Consider the following 17,042-nt stretch of genomic DNA (forward strand, 5'->3'; position numbering starts at 1 on the left):
AATACACGAGGTGAAGATACACCAGAGTCCTACTGTATAGAAGTCAACATGGCCATCTCGGAACTGCTTCCAGTTCTCTGAATATCCAGATCTAAGCACATTACACGAGGTGCAGATACACCAGAGTCCTACTGTATAGAAGTCACATGGCTATCTCGGACCTGCTTCCAATTCTCTGAATATCCAGATCTAAGCACAATACACGAGGTGAAGATACACCAGAGTCCTACTGTATAGAAGTCAACATGGCCATCTCGGAACTGCTTCCAGTTCTCTGAATATCCAGATCTAAGCACAATACACAAGGTGAAGAACCACCAGAGTCCTACTGTAAATAAGACAATATAGCCTCTAAGAACCGCTTCCTTGCTCTGAATGTCCAGAACTGAGCACAGTACTTAAGATGAAGTATCACTAGTGACTTATACAAGGCAACATGGCCGTATTGTGTCCACTGACAATACACTTCTCCCTCCGTATTCGCTGTGATAGGGGATTAACAGAACCACAAATACAGAAAAACTGCAAATAACTTTTTCATATGTTATTCGCTGTTTTCTATAAAAAACCATTGTGAATATGGTGAAACCGCGAATAACATGGTGGGAGACCTGGCCTGTTCCTGAAGGAGAGGGAAAACACGGTGAACAAAGTGCTGGGAATCACCGATTTTCTCTGTAAACGCTTGGAATCAGCAATTTCTCTATGTAAGTTGATGTAATTTGGGGGGAGGAGCCAGCAAGCTAAAAACCGTGAATAATCGAAACTGCGAATGCTGAAACTGCGAATAAGGAGGGAGAAGTGTATTTCTATTTAACCACATACTGTTAGTGTTACACCTGTTGCTTTATCACATGGACTGGCTGAGATGATCGTCTGTGATGATCACCCTTACATCTGTCTCTCACAGTGGCGTACCTAGGGGGGGGCGGGGGGGGCGGGCCGCCCCGGGTACCAGCCCTAAGGGGGTGTTCCCGGCCTTGCCGTTCAGTCCCCCGCCACCCCCGAAGGATCGCTCGCCCCCCTGGCCTCCCCGCACCACCTATGAACAGCCGCAGCAGGATCGCGAAGTCAGCGTCAGCATCCCTGCGCTGCTTCCTACGACGCGATCCCGCCCCTCCTCTGACGTCAGAGGAGGGGCGGGACCGTGGCGCAGGAAGCAGCAGGGATCGCTGACGCTGACTTCGCGATCCTGCTGCGGCTGTTCATAGGTGGTGCGGGGAGGCCAGGGGGGCGAGCGGTCCTTCGGGGGTGGCGGGGGACTGAACGGCAAGGCCGGGAACACCCCCTTAGGGCTGGTACCCGACGCTGACTTCGCGATCCTGCTGCGGCTGTTCATAGGTGGTGCGGGGAGGCCAGGGGGGCGAGCGGTCCTTCGGGGTGGGTCGGGGCATCAGGCCTTCAGGGTGGGGCGGGCGGGCAGGCAAGCAGGCTTTCAAGGGGGAGGGGGTGACAGGCAGGCAGGCAGGCCTTCAAGGGGGGACAGGCCTTCGGGGGGGGGGGTGCAGACATTCAAGGGGTGCAGGCCTTCAAGGGGGGCAGGCAGGCCTTCAGGGGGGTGCAGACCTTCGGGGGGGGGTGTAGGCCTTTGGGGGGGTGCAGACCTTCAAGGGGGTGCAGGCCTTCAAGGGGGGAAAGGCAGGCAGGCCTTCAAGGGGGGGACAGGCCTACAAGGGGGGGGGGACAGGCCTACAAGGGGGGGGGACAGGCCTACAAGGGGGGGGACAGGCCTTCAAGGGGGGTGCAGGCCTTCAAGGGGGAGACAGGCCTTCAAGGGAGGGAAAGGCAGGCAGGCAGGCCTTAAAGGGGGGACAGGCCTACAAGGGGGTGGGACAGGCCTTCAAGGGGGGGACAGGCCTTCGGGGGGGTGCAGACCTTCAAGGGAGTGCAGGCCTTCAAGGGGGGGACAGGCCTACAAGGGGGGGGGACAGGCCTACAAGGGAGGGGACAGGCCTACAAGGGGGGGGGACAGGCCTTCAAGGGGGGGTGCAGGCCTTCAAGGGGGGTGCAGGCCTTCAAGGGGGAGACAGGCCTTCAAGGGGGGGAAAGGCAGGCAGGCAGGCCTTAAAGGGGGGACAGGCCTACAAGGGGGTGGGACAGGCCTTCAAGGGGGGGACAGGCCTACAAGGGGGGGGACAGGCCTTCAAGGGGGGGTGCAGGCCTTCAAGGGGGGTGCAGGCCTTCAAGGGGGGTGCAGGCCTTCAAGGGGGAGACAGGCCTTCAAGGGGGGGAAAGGCAGGCAGGCAGGCCTTAAAGGGGGGACAGGCCTACAAGGGGGTGGGACAGGCCTTCAGAGGGGGACAGACCTTCGGGTGGGAGGTAAAGTCCTTCGGGGGGTGCAGGTCTTCAGGGGTGGGGTGTAGCCCTTCGGAGGGGGGACAGACCTTCGGGGGAGGGGGGTCCTGGTGTAAAAGTACACAGAGGGAGAGAGGGAAGGGGGGGTTCAAAGATACATGCATATGCCAGACTTTGGGGGTTAGAAATAATGGGTCTAAAAACAGAGGAGTGGGAGAGAGATGGTGCATAATGGGATTTAGGGAGGGAAGGAACAGAAAGGGAGAGAACTTGGAAACAGGGGATGGTGTGGAGGGGGGATAGAGATACTGGATAGGAGGATAGTTGGGAACAGAAAGGGAGAGATGGTGGATCCTGGGGTGGTGGGGAGTTGAGAAAAGGTGAATCTGTGGATGGAGACAAAAAAAAGGAAAGATGCCAGATCTCCGGGAGAGGGAAGGGAAACGGAAGGGGAGAACAGAGATGGCAGACGGATGGTTAGCACGGAGAAAGGAGACCCTGGCAAGCAAGACAACAAGAGCCTGGGACCAACAAGATTTGAATATTGATCAGAGAACAAAAGGTAGAAAAAATAATTTTATTTTCTGTTTTGTGATTACAATATGTTAGATTTGAAAAGTGTACATGAGACAGCTTGAAATGGGAACTTTTCTATTTTTGTGAATGGCAAGGCTGAGTTCAGTTAAAATATATGCTTTATAAGAAAATATAATAATGTGTTTTATAAAGTTTATAAGCATTGCTGGCATACTCGGTGAGGTGTTCCTAGTGTTGGTGGTGGTGGTAGCATGTCAGTGTGTTGAGAGGAAGAGGTAGTCTGGGAAATTCTGCTGAGCAAACTCTGGGCCCATTTCCACCCCCAGTTAGTCCACTCCACTCAACTGGTTCACACACTGAGTGGGTCTTTGGGTGTTATTTCTGGGTAGTTGTTTTAGAATCTCTTCCAGTGGTTTGTCAGTATCTCCTTCTGGTCCAAGGAAGGAAACTTTGTCAACCTTAGCATTGACCTTCAGAATATGTTTGTAACAGCGCTGCTTGTGTGGCATTAGGCTATGTAGTGATCGAAAGAAAAAAACAGACCTTTGCACATTTTTGCACTATATGGTGGGTGTATGAGGAGATTCATTTCCTGCACAGTTAAGTCCATTTTTTCTACTGAATAATAGTATAGGTACAATGAAAGTAAATAGCAAAAATGTTTGAGTAGATAATTAAGGAAATCTTTTTCATATTGCTTGCTTATGGACTGGGAAAAAAGACTGTTCAAGCAAATGTCTCCAGAACTGCTTTAATGGAAAAATGTGATTTTTTTTTTTTTAAGTACTTTGTGAAATTTATTGTTGTTGTGAAATTTATTGTTATACTTTGTTTAAACTTAAAAAGCGGTGTCATTAACAGTGAATCTAATCGAAAAATCGATTCAACAGGGTGAATCGGATCGAATGAAATATTTTTCTCTGAATCGGGCAGCACTATTGGCTACCATGAGAATGGGCTACTGGGCATGATGGACCATTGGTGTGACCCAGTTAGGCTATTCTTATGTTATGTTCTCATCTGTAGGGGCCTTTGTTTTCACTTCTTATTTTAATGTATTTTTTTCCTGGGAACTTATCAGTGTTTTTTTATAATGGGAACAAAAATGGAAGAGAATTAATGTGTGTGGAATGGGGGGGGGGTAACTAATTTCTTCAGCTAAATAATTCAATCCACTTCAAACAGACATAGGAGAACTCACGCACCATTCACACACCCTCCAACCAAAAACGTCAAAAGAAAAAAACTGTTCGACAACCTCCTAGCCATTCGAGCTGCAACACTTGACCCCCAACTCTACAACCTATTGACCTCGACCACAAACTACAAAACCTTAAAAAAAGAAATAAAAACCCTTCTATTAAAAAAACACATAAAACCAAACTAACATAATCAGAACTGTCCCAAGCATCACCTGCAACTACTCCATATGTACTTCTGATGTCATGACAATTCAGACATAATTTATGTTATGTTATGTTTGGAATAATGGTTACATAAATGAGGTTCAATAAAAGAAAATTTTCTGTGGGAGCATTTGTTGGAACTTCTGTTATCCTGATTTCTTCTATCTGTGGGCTTTCTTTAGCTAACCTACTTATCTGGGGCTTTCCACTTCTGCAGCTGCCCTTTTCACGGTCCACTTTGCGCTTGCACTCTCTGGGGAGGGGGGGGTTGGGTCTGGGCTTGGTGGGGTAGGTGTGTCTGGTAGTTTTGTCTGGGTGGTGGCTGGGTGTTTCTTGGGTGCTTGTTGTGCGGATTGGTGTGTCTGGTGAGCGGTCTGGGTGTTGTTGCTTGTGGGGGTTTTTTTCATTATAAAATATGGCTGAGGGTCTAGTCCGGCTTATTATTCTTGTGGGTTCTGGGGTGGGATTTGTTTGCTTGCCCCAAGTTTTGGCCTTTTGTTGTGTATTGCTATGCCTCTCATTGGCAATTTTCTCTTGGGAGAGGCTTGTTCATGCTTGTTGTTGCTGTTACTCTCATTCTGTGTTCTTTTTGATAATGTATAAGTTTCTGTACAGACCATGGTTGCTTGTTTGGACCTTTTGCCATTCTCAATAAAAATACTTTGGAAAAAAAAAAAAAAAAAAAAAAGAAAATTTTCACTGCCTGTTTCTATTCTGACCATTTATTCCATTTCATGGTTATTGCAAAAAAAAAATAAAAAAAAAATTTTACATGAGGGGGGGGGGGGGGGTGTCAAAAAATGATGGGCCCCGGGTGCCACATACCCTAGGTACGCCACTGGTCTCTCATTTGACAATTTCTAATTCTTGTTGTTCTGACTTATATTGTGGCAAAAGGATTTTCATGTCCCTGTTGCACATGTTTTAACATCAAAGCTCATTTTGCAAACCCTTAACCATACTTATAAGTCTTTTTTTAAGTCCTCTGTCATTGATTTCACCCTTTCTGTTGCGTGTAGTGTAGTTCACAGGTCTGAAGTCCTAGGTCCTACCAGCAGGAGACGCAGTGGTTTAGTGAAGGTGAGAGATGCCCGGGATGGTAACACCCTCCCCCCTCATGTCCCCCCACCCCCACTCCTTCTCTGATCCCCCCTGCTGCAGAAGCAACCCTCGTCCCTACCCCCATGCTTCTAGCTGTTCACCACCATGAGCAACAAGAACTTCAACCTATGCGCAGCACTGGGAAGTGACATCAGCGGGAGACACGATGCAGTCGCGAGGAGCACATTAAAGTTGTTGCTCGCGGCGGTGAAGGGGGAAGGGAAGGGGCACGCGCGTGTCGAGGGGGGAGGAGTGGGAAAAAGTGGAGCAGAGAGGAAGAGGGGTTCCGGCGCCCCCACCAACATGGCGTTCGGGGTGGACTGCCCCCCCCCCCTTACTACGTCACTGAGGAGAGGCTCTAGGGATGATATAGAAGTGCTGACAGAGATGGGGGAAGCTCACTGGTTATGTTATCCCAGAGTTATAGCAATGGAGGGTGCTGTAGGGTACCTGTGGTCAGGTACACAAACTGAACTTGATCTTGGCCAGTGTGTCTGTAATGGCAGATCTTGGAGGGTGCTGTGGGTGTAGGGGTATTATGTGTGTTTTTGAGAGTGTTAGTAGCTGAGGCATAGCCAGCCCTCTAATTTTAGGGGTGCTCAGGGGGGCAATGCCTTCCTTTATCATCCTCCTCTTCAACCCCCGCCCATGCATTATACATACCTTTACTGGGAGGCAGGCCAAATAAACAAAGCGTCTAAGTCACTGTCTTGCTTCTCAATGCTGCTTCCTTAATGCAGAAGTCAGTTGCTGAAGGCACACCACTGACGTCTACATTAAGGAAGCAGCGCAAGGAGGAGGGGAGCAGCTCAGGCACTGTATTTATTGGGATAATGGGCTTCAGCATCCTTACCAGCAAATGTAAAGGAATGCTTCAGTTCTGGAGGGGGCCTGGGCCCCCAAGCCCCTCCCCCTCCCCGGGGGCTATACCACTAGCACAGTAGCAAGTAAATCAGGGACTGGAAGAGATTCTCTAGTCCTGGTTGGCCTCTGATCAACAGTTGAGAAAGGGTGCCCATGTCTTTGATCCCCCTGAGGTCCATTACCTGGTAAAGCTCTACTCTTTGCTCTGTCACCCTAGATGTTGGGTTGGGAACCTTGAAGATTCGGAGTTCAGCCTTCACCATATTACTGGAATTCCTCTCCAAAGATGAGACATCAAAACGCAGGATGCGGAAGAAGGAACTATGTGAGCTTGTAGAAATAACATCTAGGATGTAAGGGAGAGCAGGGCAGAGGTGAGGAAGTCACACAGACCATGTACAATACAGGCACACATAAACCTCGTACTTGTGACGGTCACACACACAATGCTTACTGTCACACATTCTGCTTGTTGCCATCACATATGCAGATCCAAACAAAGGAAGCTGTGGAAACTCAATGTTCTCGGAACTTGGAGATGATTTTATTCGAAATTTTCTTGATAAAAACACACAAAGCAATAGAAACTGCTGTGCAAGTGCAATCCATAAGTCTTTTAGAAGGACCCAACTGCACTTTGCGCTCAGCAATTTTATGGACTGGGATTTTTATTACTTGTTTTCCACGTCTTAAGAACTGGTTGGCTCCAGCTTGGATCCCTGAGGAAGGCGTGTTTAGCCGAAACACGGCCCATGTTGGGTCCTTCTAAAAGACATATGGATTAAGTTATACAGCAGTTTCTCTTGCTTTGTGTGTTTTTATCAAGAAAATTTCAAATAAAATCATCTCCAAGTCCGAGAACATTGAGCTTCCACAGCTTCGTTTGGATCCGCTCTTCATTTCCTGTGGAAACTTGGGTCTTCTTGCGCTTGCTGCCATCATATATGCATATACCGCTTCTGCTTATGTTACACGATCTGTTTAGTACTGTCATACACACACGTTGCTTCGCACTGTCAGCCATTCCTCTTGCTACTGTCACACACATATGCTGCTCCTTAATGTCTCTCACATACACATGCGCACACTGCTTGTTACATTCACATCCACAAAGACACACACTCGACTTGACATTCCTAAGAAAAGCAGGATTACAAGTATACAGTGGAGTAAAACCAGGACTGGATCAGTCCCTCTTGCAAATTTGGGCCAGCTAGAAGCCCTAACTGGTACTGTCACATACATGCTCACATATACTACTCCTTACTGTCACAAAACACACACACAAACACGTGTGTGTCAGTCACATAGCGCATTTATTACGGTCCCACAAACATTTATTTTTACTGATAATTTTATTGTCACACATTCTCTCTCTCTCTTCTCCTTACCATAACACCTTCATGCTGCTTCTGACACACAGACACACACACTCACACATACGTCACACATATAAGAACATAAGCAGTGCCTCTGCTGGGTCAGACCAGAGGTCCATCATGCCCAGCAGTCCACTCACGCAGCAGCCCATCAGGTCCAGAACCTGTATGTAACCCTCTATCTATACCCTTCTATACCCTTTTCCTTCAGAAAATTGTTCAATCCCTTCTTGAATTTCAATACCGTACCCTGTCCTATCACGCCCTCTGGAAGCGCATTCCAGGTGTCCACCACCCGTTGGGTGAAGAAGAACTTCCTAGCATTGGTTCTGAATCTGTCCCCTTTTAATTTTTCCGAATGCCCTCTAGTTCTTATAGTTTTCGAAAGTGTGAAGAATCTGTCCCTCTCCACTTTTTCTATGCCCTTCGTGATCTTGTAAGTCTCTATCATATCCCCTCTGAGTCTCTGCTTCTCCAGAGAAAAGAGCCCCAGTTTCTCCAGTCTTTCAGTGTATGAAATGCTTTCCATACCTTTTATCAAACGTGTCGCTCTTTTCTGAACCCTCTCGAGTATCGCCATATCCTTCTTTAGGTACGGTGACCAATATTGGACGCACTACTCCTGATGATGGCGCACCATCGCTCGATACAACGGCAGGATAACTTCTTTCGTTCTGGTTATAATACCCTTCTTGATTATACCTAGCATTCTATTCGCTTTCTTAGTGGCCGCTGCGCACTGTGCCGACGGCTTCATTGTCTTATCCACTATCACATCACACACACACACACTGTAACATCACACACACACATATACTGTAACATCTGCAACACACTTCCCCTTACCGTAACATCTGCATGCTGCACCGAGATTCACACTGTTCTTTCCTCTCTCACACACACACAATGCTCCTTCTTCTTGTCAAATACTCTTCTTGTTCTCACGCACCGTTACTGTCATACACACACTTCTCCTTGCTGTCACGCGTTATTGTTTCAGACTCTGTCACACACACACACGGCTTCTTACTCTCTCTTTCGCTGTATTGCAGCATGTCAATCTTCTGCACCTCTTTGGCATAGTAATCCTCCTCACTGCTCCCGGGCTCGCACAGCGACGCCAGCTCTTTCGCCCGCTCCTTCAGCAGCTCCTTGGTGCTGTTGTACAAGAGCATGACTTCAGGGGGCACCTCGGCGGGCGCCACTGTCTCCTCGGGAGGGTCCATGAACCGCAGCTTGCTGAGGATCTGGCCCCTCACCGCCTCGATGCGCTTAGCCTTGAAGTCCTCCAGGTTAAAAGGCTGGCAAGTAGACAACGCCAGCAGCTCCCTGGCCAGCTCCAGGAAGGAGATACACAAGAGAAGGACGTGCATGGCAGAGAGAGGATTTCCACAGCAAGAAGAAGCACTCCAAAACTCATCAGAAAGTCCCTGAGTAGGATGGAGCTTTTTCTCCAGGGGGAAAAGCCAGATCTCTTTTTTTGGGAGGGAGGCAGCGTTTTCTCAGAGGCTGGTCAATGAGTAGGAGCAGAGAGTGGAGACAGAAGCCTGGGTTGCTGCAGGAGACGTGTGGCAACAGACAGAGACATACCTGTATTCCTCCTTCTCCCTGCAGACGCCAGAGCTCCAGGCTGTGTGATCAGCAACCCTCCACCCCCCACCCCCACCTCCGATCCTCTAGTGACAGCAACAGGGGTTACATCCAAGCCTAAGGGCTTCAGGGCTGCCCACCCAGACCTTCCATCTTTCCACACCTAGACCCCAAACTCAGAATATTTGACTGGCAATGGACTCTCCCTTCCTAGAATTGCAGCTCGGGAAAATCACACAAACATTCATTTGTTTTCGCTCCCTTATGGGAAAAGGAGTCTTGGACAGGTTTCACAAGAGCCTTAAACTGCAGATTGCATTGTTTCAGAATGTAACAAAACCCAGCTTCAGGGCCCCTTCAAAAGTGTTTGAGTGAGACTGAAACTCAGCTGCAGGGGAGCAAGATGGAATCAATGCTTCTTGGTGCTGCAGGGTACAGGAGAAAGTCTGGTTCTCTTGTGCTGCAGCCAAGGGAGCAGGATGGATTCAAGGTTTCTTGGTGCTGCGGGGGAGCAGGGTGGAAACAGTCTCTTGTGCTGCAGTGCAGAGGGCAGGATGGAGTCAAAGATTTCTTGGTGCTGGAGGGAACAGGAGGGAGTCTGGTTCTCTTGTGCTACAAGGGAGCAGGATGGAGTCAAGTTTTTTTGATGCTGCAGGGAGCAGGATGGCATCTGGTTCTCTTGGTGCTGCAGAGAGTAGCTTGGAGTCTGGGTGCTTTGGTCGATGCAGATGAGGGGGGAGTTCAGATTAGTTTATAACTTTTTCTGGATTTCAGATTATCAGCAGCAGGGGTTGTGCTGTGGGAGAAGTTGTGAAAATCTCTTCCCTCCTCCACCTCTCTCCTCCCCTTCCTGAAACTCATTCACTTACAGAGCAAGCATTCAGCTCTAACTCCTACCAAGCCAAAACACACACACAGTATATTTTACAGGTCATCATAGGCACACACACACACAAATTATATACATACTCTACAGGTCCTCACTCTCACACACATACACTCTATAGATCATGATAGATGCCTACAAACACACACATGCACTATACTGATCATCTTAGGTACACACTTATTTATACTATATATGCACTTGGGTTTATCTGCACAGCCACGGGTCTGATTTCTTCCTGCTCCTTTGGGCTTCCAGTTCAATTAGAACCAGTCTCTACTAGTGCTGCCAGATTCGCCGATTGAAATTGACTCACCGATTCACTTTGGTGAATTGATTCGTTGTCCGAGAAAATTGGACTCACCGATTCAGCGACCCCCACCCTGGTGAGACCTGACATACCTCCGAGGCCTACTAAAACAGCAGTTGTGGCAGTGCTCTGAATGGGCTGCTTCGTGGCCGTCCCTGTCGGGGGCTTCCCTCTGCCGCATCACTGATGACATCATTGGTGATGTAGTAGAGGGAACCCCTAGTGGGGCAAGTCGCGAAGCAGCCCGTTCAGTGCTGCTACTGCTGCTTTTGGAGGCCTCGGAGGTATGTCAGATTTCATGGTGGGAGGATTGGTGGGGTGCTGCTGCACAGGGGGATGGAGGGAGAGGGACAAATCCTTCATATGGTGAAGGGGAGGGACTTAGGGAGACATGTATGGAGAACAAAGAGGAAGAAATGTTGGACATAGGGTGGAGGGCAGGGAGAAATGGTGCACGGGGAGAGAGAAAGAAATGTTGCACATGATAATGGAGGGGAGAAAAGGAGAGATGCTGCATGGAGGGGAATAGAGAGATATGACCCAGGGCATAAGGCAGGGTGAGAGAGAGAGATGATAGACATTGGGAAATAAACAAATGTTGGATATGACAGTGGAAGGCAGAAAAAAAAATGTATTTTCCATTTTGTGATTACAATATGTCAGATGTGAAACGTATATCCTGCCAGAGCTGGTGTTAGACAGCGAGCGTGAGCTAGGAACTAACAGAGAGAGAAAAAGTTTTACACCACGGTGCTGGCATAGGGTTGGCGAGGGCAAAAAGGGGTGGGGTGAGTGGAAAGACTACAAAATAAACCTGTCAGGCCGTTTGAAAAAAAACACTCAATTGGGCAGGAAAAGTGAATCGAATCGAATCGAAAAATCGATTCAAAATTTTTTCCCCTGAATCGGGCAGCACTAGTCTCTACTGGGCAATGGCACCATGAATCTTTGATCACAACTGTTCAGGGTCATGAAATGTATCTTCTGCTCTTCTCCCACAGGGTCTACTGTCTATGTCCATCCCTGAATGCCACCTTTAGGTTCCACAGCCGGTGAGCCATGGTTGGGATTCACCCAGTCCTCCCAGACCCTGGGTGGATCCAGGTCTCTAACATGAGTGGCAGCAGGTTAGTGCTCCCCACTGTGGGAGAGGATCCTGTGAACTGCCTATGCTGGCACCCAACCTTGGTTAGGAAATGGAGTCTCTCATTGGGGATACATAGAAAGTCACTTTCCCACCCTCATGCTACCAGTTCGACTCCTTCTGCAATTTCCCCTGCTCTCTCCCCTCCCCCCTCAAGTATCTCTTAATAACTTTCAAATGCTATAACCACAGACCTTGGTTAACCTCCTGCCCAAGAGGCCTTTCATACCAGAGAGTCTACATCACACACAACGAAGCCTGTTTGCCTCCCAAAACTGAGAATTCTGCTCCAAAACTGGTGTGCTGTTATTTTTTTTTTTCCTTTTAATGTATTAGTTATTTATATACTGTCCAGGGTCATTATTATTTTGACTGCATAAGGTTAGACATGCTCATTGAAAAAAAAAAATTTTGTGCTTTATATTTTAGGTTCTAGCCACGCTCTCACAGAACTAAGCTCTCTTTGCTAGAAGATAATGAGATGCTGTCTGTCTTAGACTCTGTGAACAGTGCTGAGCTGCCATCCTGTGGCCAAACAGGGCTATCTACGTTTTGGTCATAGTAACTTAAGATTTCTAATATGAAACCCATAGAGAAGGGGTGACCAACCTGCGGCCCCATGAAGTATTTTGTGCGGCCCCGATCGAGGGCGATGCAGTGTTTTCCTCTGCTGCCCCCAGGTGTTTACAGTCTTGCCGGCTCCCTCCTCTGTCTTGCTGCAGCATTTGCATGTTTCTGCAGCCCCAGAAACAATTTTTCCGGCCAATGCGGCGCAGGGAAGCCAAAAGGTTGGACACCCCTGCCATAGAGTGTGTAACCCAAAAGCACAAGGCAATCACAAGAGCAAGAGACTCATCTGTTGGGGTAGAAAGATGGATTTCTAAAGGTCTACATGACGCATAGTTGATATGAACATTTTCCCATTTAGCTGGATGTGGTTTTACTTGAATTTCAGCCTAAGGTTTGATACTGTTCCACATAGGAAGCTAATAAATATGTCAAGTATTCTGTGGTTGGGTGCCAAAAGGGAGGATTGAGTGACAGACGACAGAGAGCAGTGGGTAACGAAAGCCATTCTGAGGAAAAAGAGCTGATCCGTGGAGGGCTTCAGGGATCTGTTAGAAGGAACAGACAACACAGAGATCTGCAATAAGAATATAAGAACATAAACATTGCCATATTGGGACAGACTGAAGGTCCATCCATCCAGACCAATGTCCTGTTTCCAACAGTGGTCAATCCAGGTCACAGATACTTGGCAAGATCCTAAATGAGTAAAACAGATGTTATGCTGCTTATCCTAGAAATAAGCAGTAGACTTTCCCACATCCATTTTAGGAAATTATCTAAACCTTGGGGTGTTTTTTTTTTTTTTTAAACCCTGCTAAGCTAACTACTTCTACCACATTTTCTGGCAACAAATTCCAGAGTTTAATTACACAATGAGTGAAGAAATATTTTCTATGATTTGTTTTAAATGTACTACTAAGATCATTGGAAAGAGTAAACAAGGGACTCATTTCAACCTGTTCCACTCAACTCACTATTTTATAGTCCTCTATTATATCTCCCCTCAGCCATCTCTTTTCCAAGCTGAAGAGCCCTAGCTCTCACCACAGGAGCCAGGATCCCATCAGCATCATGGATCATGCGGAAAGACCTGCATAGTAACATAGTAAATGACAGCAGATAAAGGCCCTGAATGGTCTATCCAGTCTGCCTTCACAGGTGAATCCCCTGCTACAGATGTTGTCGCCAGAAGCATCCGATTCTAGCAAACAGACAGGTGAGTGCATGCAATCATCTAGTGAGGGGACTGTGGAGGAAGGAATGCAAGTATTAAGGGGAGAAGGCTAAAAAGTGTGAGAAGACAGAGAACAGGATAAGGAAGAAGAATTTCCACAGGAAGGTCCATGTGAGGTGTGGGAGAGGGAGAGTAGCAGAAAGGAAGAGCTCCAGTGACTCATTCTCGCGTGCCACGGAGAAGAGAATGGCATGGAGACAAATTTTCCCCGTCCCCGCATGAACTCTTTTTTCCCGTTCTGTCCCCGTGAGTTTTGTCACTGTCCCTGTCCCTGCCCCATTCCTGTAAGCTCTACCTTAACCTCATAAGCCTCAAACACTTATGATTTTAAAGTGTTTGAGGCTTGTGCAGATGAGGATGGAATTTGCAGGAATGAGGCAGGGACAGGGACAGTGACAAAACTCACGGGGACGGAACGAGAAAAAAGAGTTCATGAGGGGACGGGGAAAACTTTGTCCCTGTGTCATTCTCTACCATGGAGGCCCAGAGCTTGGATGCAGAACTAATGATCAGCTACACATTGCTATATGAATGGCCCAGGTTAAGATGAGGAGGAAGATTTGGAAGTGGAGATACATTGATTTCTTCATGCTACTGGATGGGTTTCCAAAGAGGCAGAAGGTTAAAAAGAAGGCATCAAGGATGGCAAGGGTGCCTTCCTGATATTTGTATGCATCACTAATTATATCTGATTTGTTAGGTTATGTTGGCATAATCATCCAGGGTTATAGGGGCCCTGGGGGTTAGGGATAATTCAGCTATGATAAGAAATTCTAGTACATAAGAACATAAGAATTGCCGCTGCTGGGTCAGACCAGTGGTCCACCATGCCCAGCAGTCCGCTCCTGCGGCGGCCCTTAGGTCAAAGACCATTTCCCTAACTGAGACTAACCTTACCTGCGTACGTTCTGGGTCAGCAAGAACTTGTCTAACTTTGACTTGAATCCCTAGAGGGTGTTTTCCCCTATAACAGCCTCAGGAAGAGCATTCCAGTTTTCTACCACTCTCCTTACGTTTGTATGGAATCGAACCCCTTTTAACTTTAGAGAGTGCCTTCTTGTTCTATCTATCTTGGAGAGGGTGAACAACCTGCCTATATCTACCAAGTCTATTCCCTTCATTATTTTGAATGTTCCGATCATGTCCCCTTTCAGTCTCCTCTTTTCAAGGGAGAAGAGGCCCAGTTTATCTAATCTCTCACTGTAGGGCAACTCCTCCAGCCCCTTAACCATTTTAGTCGTTCTTCTCTGGATCCTCTCAAGTAGTACCGTGTCCTTCTTCATGTACAGCAACCAGTGTTGGACGCAGTATTCCAGGTGGGGGCGTACCATGGCCCGGTACAGCGGCATGATAACCTTCTCCGATCTGTTCGTGATCCCTTTCTTAATCATTCCTAGCACTCTGTTCGCCCTTTGCGCAGCCGCCACGCATTGCGCAGATGGCTTCTAAACTAAACTAAACTAAAAAAACTCGGGGCTCCTTTTACTAAGCTGCGTTAGGGCATTAATGCTCGGAATAGCACACGCTACAATGCCATGCGCGTTAGACACTAACGCCAGCATTGAGCTGGCATTAGTTCTAGCCACGTAGTATGGGGTTAGCGCGCGCTAATATGCTGAATGCGCTAAAAACGCTAGCGCCCATTAGTAAAAGGAGCCCTTAGTTTTATAAACTGAGTCATTAACCAAGAGGAGCTCGACTCGGTTTACAATAATACATAATACATAAATTTGACAAGAAAAAGTAGACTGAACTAGTTAATTTCCAAAATGTTTAGCAAACAAAAAAGTTTTCAGAACTTTCCGGAATAAAGCAAAAGAAGCTAAACTTCTTAATGTAAGCGGTAAAGCATTCCAGAATTCAGTTAATTTAAAAGCAAAAGAATAACTAAATCTCTTAAAGGTTCTGTTTTTACCACTGAGAGAGGGAAATGTAAGTTTTAATTTTTGAGAACTTCTGGCAAGATGAGATCTATGAACATTCCAGTCTCAAGGAATCAAAGTGGCAAAAATGCCAAATAGGATCTTAAACGCAATACAAATGCACTTAAATTGAATTCTGAGATACACTGGAAGCCAATGTAATTCCTTGAGCAGAGGGGTTACATGATCAAATCTACTCTTACCGAAGATAAGTTTAGCTACAGTGTTCTGTATTAATAATAATAATAATAATAATAACTATTTTTGTATATCGCCATACCAGATGAGTTCTAGGCAGTTCACATTAATTAAACAGAGTTACAAGCAGTGTTCCCTCTAAGCGGGCGGGTGTTGTGAGCAAACTTTTTTCACCGTGAGCCAAAAATATCGGGCGCCAGCAAGTTATGAGCCAACTCGCCCGATTCTCCTCTCGCCGCCCTGCCATCTGCCGTACGCCTCTTCCGATCGTGCGCTGTGACGAGAAACGTGTGCGCTGCGATGTAATATTTTGTGCGCCAGCGCACGCCAGCGCAGCTTAGCGGGAACACTGGTTCAAATGGTTTTATTTATTTCCCCAAATTTATTTTTGTTATACGCATTGAAAATATTTGATATTGCGTTTAAATCAAAATCTCAATAAACTTGAAACGAGTGCCCGTGAGATTGTGGGAGGGTTAAATACTCAAAACTTAGAAGTTTTTGCTACGCCAGCTTTCTGGTATCTTTACATACAGTGGCGTACCTAGCATATGTAACATCCGGGGCCCATCATTTTTTGGCACCCCCCCCCCATCTGTAAGAAAAACATGATTTTTAGTAACAAACCACACGTCACACATGAGTACCTAGGAAAAGGCAGCATCTTACATATTGCAGTGAGCAGTACATCAATACACCCATTGTAAAACTAAACAAGCCAGACCAGCACAGATCAATCCTACACCGTCAATCCTAACAGAAAACCATGTCTTTCGAACACACAGAACACAGAAAACACCTTCGCCTAGTAAGGAATATGTAATCACAAACTAACCCCTCCCTCTTTTACAAAACTGTAGTGTGGATTTTAGCTACGGAGGTAACAGCTCTGATGCTCATAAAATTCTGAGCATCAGAGCTGCTACCACCAAGGCTGGTGCTAAAAACGCTTCACAGTTTTGTAAAAGGGGGGATAAAATAAAAATACATAGACAAAGGTTAAATTGAACCAGCAAGAAGCTGGACTCTGCATACAATGCTTCACAGAAACAGTGACACATGTCTCCTAAAGCAATAAATAAATAGAAATTTTTTTCTACCTTTGTCTTCTGTGGTTTCTCCTTTCCTCATCTTCTTGTAACTCTCTTCCTTCCATCCACTGTCTGCCGTCTCTCTTCCCCTATATGGCATCTTCTCTCCTTCTATGCCCCTTCCAGAAACTGTATGCCTCCCCCTTCCATCTCTCCTTTCACCCCATTGGTCTGGCATCTCTCTCCTCGCCTTCCCTCTCCCACACCTCTCCTCATAGTCTGGTATCTCCCCTTCCCTGATTCTCTGGCATCTCTCTCCTTTCCTTTTCTTCCATCTTTCGCTCCCCCTCCATGCTCTCACATCTCCCCCTTCCTTTTCCCTTAGACTGGCATACCTTCCTCCTACGCTCCAAGCCCTGGCATCTCCTTTAATTCCCTCCCTCATCTTCCTTCTCCCTCCAGCTGGGTACCGCAACACTCTTCCCTGCAGCTCTGCACTTCCCCACAATTGCCATGCTTCGGTTCCTCTTCTTCCTTCCTTCCTCCCCCCCCCCCCCGCGGGACCCTGCGGCACC

The 17,042-nt window shown here is 47.3% G+C and overlaps 1 protein-coding gene across 1 annotated transcript in view; it reads right to left on the minus strand.

Annotated features, from left to right (window-relative positions):
• Positions 1-9,945, minus strand: part of LOC117365102 (transforming growth factor beta-2 proprotein-like) — a 50,663-nt gene extending 40,718 nt beyond the window's left edge. The window contains exons 1-2 of the mRNA XM_033955060.1: positions 8,613-9,945; positions 6,386-6,549 (exon numbers count right to left, since the gene is read on the minus strand). Of these exons, the coding sequence (XP_033810951.1) occupies positions 6,386-6,549; positions 8,613-8,955 (507 nt within the window). The 5' untranslated portion in view covers positions 8,956-9,945. The remainder of the gene's footprint in view (positions 1-6,385; positions 6,550-8,612) is intronic.
• Between the last annotated feature and the right edge of the window lie 7,097 nt (positions 9,946-17,042).

The sequence above is a fragment of the Geotrypetes seraphini genome, chromosome 8, assembly GCF_902459505.1.
Source record: "Geotrypetes seraphini chromosome 8, aGeoSer1.1, whole genome shotgun sequence".
Classification (NCBI taxonomy): domain Eukaryota; kingdom Metazoa; phylum Chordata; class Amphibia; order Gymnophiona; family Dermophiidae; genus Geotrypetes; species Geotrypetes seraphini.